The 7643-nt window shown below is 45.7% G+C and overlaps 1 protein-coding gene across 2 annotated transcripts in view; it reads left to right on the forward strand.

The window, feature by feature from the left end:
* The first annotated feature begins 914 nt into the window (after positions 1-914).
* TH (tyrosine hydroxylase) overlaps positions 915-7643 on the forward strand; it is a 17587-nt gene continuing 10858 nt past the window's right edge. The window contains exons 1-2 of one of the 2 annotated variants that reach the window (XM_005427204.1): positions 915-1031; positions 5397-5600. In XM_005427204.1, coding sequence (XP_005427261.1) covers positions 942-1031; positions 5397-5600 — 294 coding nt within the window. In that variant the 5' untranslated portion in view covers positions 915-941. Of the gene's footprint in view, positions 1092-5396; positions 5601-7643 lie in introns of both variants that reach the window. The other variant, XM_031062121.1, reaches the window with a different exon arrangement.

Here is a 7643-nt window from a genome sequence, read left to right on the forward strand (position 1 = left end):
GCCATGCATTCCTGCAGCGCTTGTTTGGGTGGGACAGCTGCTGCAAATCCTATCAGAGAAAAATGCCAGTTTTACTCACAACAAAGCAGAGACCCTGGCATGGGTCTGACCTGTCACACACTATCAGTCCCAGCTGCACTCAGGCATTTGGTCCCTTAGGAATTACTGCAAGAGGAGCAAAGCACTTAGGAAGGCAGGACTGCAAGGGTTTTTCCAGGTTATTTCCTCTAAAGCCTTTTTCATTTCTGAAGATTCAGATTCTGCCCACCTGCTGTCAGAGTGACATGGCCAAAGGAAGCTCTGAGGTGGTGGGGGAGCCCTGGAAGGCACAGCTGTGTTCTCTATTCTGACACACAGTTGTCAGGAGCCGAGTGCCAGGAGGTGCTCACACGAGAACGGCATCCAGTCCCGCAGCTGCCTTGCGGGAATCACTGTTATTTTCCTATTACTTTACTGCCTCCATGACAAGGCAAACAAGGGGGGAAAAGGCTGGAGAAGGCTAAATCTCTGCCTTCCTTTTATTTCATCCTTTCACAGATCAAAATCCTTTCATGCAACTCCCAAGCTGGGGAAGCAAATGTGCCGGACTGAAACATGTAATGAGAATTTACTCCATCCACAAGTGAGGGGGAGGGGGAAAAGAGAGAAGGGATCTTTTAGAGAAGAAATCTTTTGGATGCAGGCGAACAGGTGGGGGATTGTCTGGTCTGTGAAGGCAGGGTGTCTGCAATCTTTGTAGCGATTAGATTTAATGGGACAGACACGTTTCTCTCCTTCACATCCCCTCCTCCTCTCAGCCCGAGGGGGAGAAAGGAGGGAGGTGGTGATGGGGAGGTGGCAGGGGAAGAGAAGATTTGAAAGAGTCTTTGACGTCAGCCCTGCCCTATAAAAAGCTGGCAAGGAGCTGGAAAGCAGACAGCTGAGCTCGTGGAAGAGCAAAGATGCCAACACCGAACATCTCCACCTCTGCAGCCAAAGGCTTCCGCAGGGCGGTGTCGGAGCTGGACTCCAAGCAAGCCGAGGCCATCATGGTAAGACAACCCTACCCCACTTCTTTCCCTCCCCCTCCAAAAACCACAGCCTCTTCCATAGCTATAGGCAGAGACAGGCAAGGATAGATGGACCAACACTTAGTTTGTGGGACTTCCCCGACATGGGCACGTCTGGGCTCCAGGCTGGCAAAGGGAAATTACTCCAACAGTTCTCTCTACATACTGATACATGTGAAATGAAAACATTTAAGGGGGTGACAACTTGAAATAATCAAACCACCTCAACAAAAAGTAAGGTGAACAACCCACAGACCTAAGGTAAGAACAGCAAGGAATCCTCCTGTGAAAGGCAATTTGAAGATCTTAATTTCCAGGTTTCAAGGCATTAAACTGCAGAGATTTCACCTGTTTTAGCATAATAAATAAAGTGGGTCTGTCATTTCAGACAGCACACAAGGCACAGGCAGGTTAACTTGTTTGTTCATGGCTGCTGTATCCAGTTTATCTCCCAGAACATCCTTCCCCCATTTCTGTTCCCAGTCCTCCTTGATGTGTTCTCAGCCCTGTGTTTAGCCCAGGGAAAGCTCCTGCACACACCAGGTCTGAATGTGTCAGGGAAGGGAGAGAAGTGTCAAGTGTCTTTAGAAAGCCAAGCCTGGCCAACCCGTCCGACTTGCTGTAGGGACATTTCAGCTCTTAACTTTGAAGCCTTGCCAGGCAGGATGAGCTTGAAGACTCCCAATATTGGACACTCCTGTGGGGCAAAGATGTGAATAGGCAGCAGGTGACAATGCAGGAGCCAGAGCAGCCAGTGGCAATGGGTGCACCAGGAGGGACCTTAGGAATAGAGGTGGGTGAGGTAGCAGATATGTTTGGCAGGTGTCTGCAGTGTGACTCCAGCAGGTCACTCTTGAGCTCCCCATTCCTCTCCCTTATACCTGCTGCCTTTTTCACCCACTCTCCTCTTAGCCCTGTGCAATGCTCTGCCTCACTAAAATCAACCACTACATTGGCAGCAAGGTGTTTTGGAGAGTGGAGTTTGCTGGAAAAGAAGGGAAACATTTAGGAAACAAGGAGGTAAGCTTGCTTTCTCTAATAAATGGAAATCAGGGAAGGCTTCCCTCTCATGCAGTCCTTTTCATCCCACAAAATAATGAACACTTGAGTGGTCCTTGAAAATCTGATATTTTCCAGGCAACCTGTAAAATCCATACTTGAGATGCTCAGTGTCTGGAGAAGTGAAGAGTGTTTGGTTATTGCACCCTCTGGGGTGCTGCTCTGTGTTTTATGAAAAAATGGACCACTGAACATAGGGGCCAGGGGAGTTCATGTCCAACAAGTGGGCTGACGAGAGTGAGGCAACCTGCTTGGGGTGAGCGGCTCCTCCAGCCTGGAGGCTACATAAAACCTTAGCCTGTGATTGTTTGTGAATGAAAAATTTCAGAAAAGGGAAAACAAATAAAATTACAACTTTGCCCTGTGAGGATCGCTCTGAGAGATGGATGCATGAAAATCTTTTCTCTTTGCTCTCACCTAGCCCAGGAGATCTCCACAACCCTGCCTTCTACCAGGCAAGAGGCATGACTCTGCATTTGTATGTGACATGGCATGTCCCTGGCCCTTGTGTTGTCACTGTGATTGTGGGTGATCTGCCCCACAGCCATCACCCACCATCACATCACCTCTGAGGTGTTCCCTTGCCAGGGGACCTGCAAACTGGGGGGGAAATCCAGACCTTTGCAACCCCAGAACTCCCCTACACCTGCAAATATTTTACATGTCAGCTGGGCCAGCCAAACATCAAATTCCGTGGAAAAATCTTTGGTTATGTATTAAGTTTTCCTGCTGCTAATAGGTTTTGCAAGAGACCCTGAGACTGTAGCTTGGGCAGAGTTTGGCTACAGAGCCAGGCAGGAGACAGCCATTGGAGCCAAAAAAGCAGCAAAAAGCACCCAGGAAAGCAGGGGTGGGACATTAATATCCTCAGTCTTTACAATCCTTCCTGATTGCAGCAAATAATGAGCCGGGGGGAAAAAAAGCAACAAAATCACTCAGAACACAGAATTTTTAATAACAATATGCAGGCTGGGCACTTTGACTTGCAGCAAATTCGAGGAAGGAAAAATGAACAAACCCTTCATAAGAGGTGCAAACTAACCTTCAGAAGAGGTGAATGAGTCAGGCCCTGGTTAGGCAAATAAATGCTTTGCAAAATCAAATTACAGTTCTCACTGTAGCCAGATATGCACTCAGGGAGAGAGTCTGCAAGGCAATTCAGAAATATCATATAATGGTGCCTTTGGAAGAAAGGAAGGCATTTATCAAGAGATCAGTTTGGTTATTATATATGCCACATTCCTAATTTCCAGCAAAAGGAGAAAACAGTCCAATGAGCATAAATGTGAGGGGCAGATTTAAGGACAGTGAGGTGGGGAACACACAGCCAGGCAGCCTCCAGGTGGCAGAGGAGGCTGCAGGCAGGCAGATTCCTCCCAGCCCTCTTCTCCCAAGCAAAATTCAGCCTTTTTCTGCTTTGTTTTGATTTTTTTCCAATTTACCCACTTAAACTATGCCATCATGCAGCTATGAACAGGAACCAAAGCCCCCACCCGGTCTGCCATGGGCCACCCAGCTCCAGCACATGTGTGGGACTGGCTGAGTCTACTTCTCCTGGTGCAGGTGCCAGTCACCCAACCCTGGTTTTTTAAACCCCACCCAGCTGGATTTTAACCTGGTTTACACCCTAAATATGGGGGTCTAATTTCCCTCCTCTCCCCTCCTCCAACCCAGAAGTGAAATCCTGCTGCACCTCGGGGCACAGTGTGACAAGACACCCTTGGGTAAAGCACTGCCTGGCTTGGGATGGCTGTGGAGCTCATTTTCTGTGGCTGCCACAGGGCACAGTTTGCCCTGCTTATTGCAGGCACATTAAAGTAAACACCAGCTTAGCTTAAAACACTGCACTGATGGAAAACACACACTTAAAGCTGAGCACATGCTCACAAGATTTTTAAAGTTACTGAGGTCACTTGTTAGATGTCTGCTCTCTTTGGGCACGAATACCACCAATTCAGACAAGGAGCAGCATGCACTTATTTGTTATAAGGTGTTTTTCTGTGCCCTGAGGAATAAAGGGGGGGTCTGGAAATGCCATTTTGGAGGGGTATCTTTACTGAAACAGGAGCAGATAGAGGTGTGTGGGCTGGTGCCTCGATGTGCTGAGTTTTTGAGGCTGCATTTAAAGTGTCAGCTTTACACCGCTGAAGCATCCAAGAGGATTCTTGCAGGAAACATGAGTTACTGATAGTGGGCTTTGAAAATCAGAGAGAAAATAAACGTAGTAGTCAGTCAGGCTGTCTTGTTAAAAGGAAAACACTCTTAATTTTCACAAGGTAGGGAAAGCACTGCTTAGCTAGCATGTTCTAATTTTTTTCAATATAATCACAGGGAAAACTGCAGCCAGTCCCACTCTGTGTCCTTCTTCAGTGCTGCGCCAGGTTTCTTTTAGCAAGCTCTGGAGGTTTGTCATCTGGTTTGGGTCTTGAACACAGAAAACTGGAACCAGATGCATTGCCTCTGAATAGAAAACTGGTTGTAAAAAGACCAAGAACAAATAAGTTGGTATATGGGCTATTTGTACAACAAAAGAAACATCAGTGATTGAAATAGTTCGTAGTTCACTATAAATGTAAACAGGTGTCCTGACATGACCTCAGGCACAGAGCTGCATTTTAGGTTCAATTCCAAGTAACAGAAATCTGCAGGAGTTTGTTCAGACAAAACAAATCTACAGATAAGTGGGAGGAATTTATTTTCTGGGGTATATGGTTGTGGGTTCAATTACACTTCAATGGATAAGCATCCACTTAATGTCAAAAGTAAATGTCACATTGGAGCCTGGGAGAAGTTTTGCTAAGCTGCCCTGCTAATACACCTGCAAACAGTTCCTGTTTCCTGGCCAGGCCACAGCTATGGGTTTCACCTGTCCCTCACAAAGTATCTTTTCTCAGATGACCTCAGATTTATCTGATGTCTCTCCACTTGAGTTCATCAGACATCTGAAAACCACATAAGGTTGTTTCTGGGTTTTGTTTTTTTTTAAGGATATTGAAAACTGTTGCTAGGGGACGTGAGGGGAGAAGCCCACTCTCCAGTTATGCTAAAAAGATATTTTACACAGTTTTGTTTTTTTTTTTTTAACCAAAGATTCACATTTCTGAAAGTTCAGTTCTAAAACCTCAATCCTCATTAGCAGATCTTCCTCTACAAAGCCAGGCAAGTCAGTCCAGGCTTTCCCTGCTTCCTCTGCTGACACGTACCAGTCACATCTCATCCAGCTACTGGGAATGCCTCTGATCTCCCCCACTCTGTGAGCAGTGTTATTTATTTCTGTTCTGCCTTCAGTCTCCACGGTTCATTGGAAGACGCCAAAGCCTCATTGAGGATGCCAGGAAGGAGAGAGAGGCTGCAGCTGCAGCCACTGATGCTGCAGAGTCCACAGAGACCATTGTATTCGAGGAGAAGGATGGGAGAGCCATGCTGAACCTCTTCTTCATGCTCAAGGGAGCCAAGACCTCACCACTGTCCCGTGTCCTTAAGGTATTTGAGGTGAGTACCTTGGTACTCAAGGAACACACTCCAGGTTTCGCGACTGGGCTGTGAGAAGTGTCACTTGAGTGTAATAAAGAAGCCTCAGACTAGGTCTGCCTACTTCAAATTAACAGTGAATTGTCTGGTATCCCTGAAGTCATGCTTTGTTCATGGCCCAGTGTGTCCTCACTTGCCATCACCAACAAGGAGGCATACCTCTGTCTTGCAGCGCTGTTAAGCTCTGGCCTTAATTTTGCTTAATTATTTTCAGTTTCACACTCAGGTTCACAACTTTATGGTTTGTAGTGTACTCTGACATCCTTCCCTGCTCAGCACTTCAGGCACAGGGCTCTGATCCCACATTCAAAGCAAGCTATGTGCCCTGCCTGTCCACAGACCAAACTCACCTCACTTGTGGGTCATTACCACTGGTCCTCAGTCAAATAGTTACAGAAACAACTTTGCCCTGGGCATAAAACTGGCATATTGATTTCAAAATTACCTTCTCTATTCTGATTCACATGTTAAAGGTTCTGTTGGTCCCCCTCAAGAGATGCATCCTGTCTATGCCTAATACCAAGAAAAACTGGTAACTGAGCTTTCTCCCTCTAGCCAGCAATGTAATGTTGCATTATATAGGATCTCACTGCCATGAATGGAAAGACTGAGATAAGTGCTGCCTATTTAAACAGTAATCCAAGCATGACAGCTTGCATTCATGTAGTGTGTTTTCATCCAGAATGATTCAAAAGTGTTTTGCAAACTGATGTTCTGAGATGTGTTTTATCTATGGTAGTTTAATTTCATTGACTTCAGCAGCGAGAGGAGAGGACAATTTGTTCCTATTAATCAGTCACATGGCTTGTAAGGGGCCTCTGGAGGTCTCAGGTCCAACCTCCTGCTCAGAGCACGTCCAGTCCCAGCAGGTTGTTTGGGGCTTTGTACACTATACAGAAAACCTGCTACTGAAAAACTGTAAACATACAAAAAGTGTGTTTGGGGCATAAGTATTTCCCTGAAATTGTAGGGCACTCTAGCTATTCATTGCCCATTTAGTATTACTTCTGATAATCTTATGAAAAACATTTAGACCTTCAGCAATTACAATTCCTCTATGAGGACTGTTGAAAGAAAAGCTGTTTTCTGGGCAATGTATGGTTCTTGTCTCCAGACTGAAAGAACCTTTATGACAAATTTTCAGACAAAACCCATGTGTTGAGATGACTGGGGTCTCCTTCTCAGGACACACAGATGCCAGATAAAGCATGACAAATCCACCAGTGTAACATTCAACAGGCTGCTGAGTGGGTATGAAACAGATGTGTAAGCTCTTGTACTTCAAAGAATTTATGTTATACTGCATTTAAACTCTGTAATTCAAACAATTTTTAAAACATCAAGCGAGAAGCTGTGGCAGCTTATGTTCAAATATTGTTTGTTTCTTCCTGGAGCAAAAAATCTCTTTGAGCTTGTCACAGAGAGAGCTTTAAATATAATAAAAAGACAAGCATGTCAAGTCCCAGCAGAGGAAGATTCATTTCCCAGATCCCTCTGGCAATGCAGGTACAAGATATGAAAGCAGACGGGCATAATGACATTTACCTCATCATGAACCAGGCTGCAGGGAAGCTGGTTTCACTCTTCTGTATGTGTTACATGCAGCTAAAGCATAGGTAATGCAATCACAGCTGTCACATTAATGCAAAGGTATCGATTGTTGAGGGGACAATGTAATAGTGAAGTTGGTAGGTACATTAAAAAACACAGGTAAATTTAATTTACCTGTGGCATCGCATCTGTTCCTTCTCATCTTTTTGCCTCTGATTAACAAAAGAAATCATGTCCCTTCCTCTATCAAAGGTCCTGCAGGAACTTTGGGAAGGTTACGTTATTGTCTAGCGCCTTGGGCTTGTACTGCCAGTTTTCACTGAGCTACAGAAAATACCCACAAATCTACCAGGGCCCTTTGCGAGACTACAGACATCATTTGCCTCCTTATTCCATGGGGGAGGTCAGTTCCTACAGCGAGCCCAAGTGACATCGGTGCTGGTGCGGGCGAGC

Source organism: Geospiza fortis, unplaced genomic scaffold, assembly GCF_000277835.1.
Source record: "Geospiza fortis unplaced genomic scaffold, GeoFor_1.0 scaffold524, whole genome shotgun sequence".
Taxonomy (NCBI): domain Eukaryota; kingdom Metazoa; phylum Chordata; class Aves; order Passeriformes; family Thraupidae; genus Geospiza; species Geospiza fortis.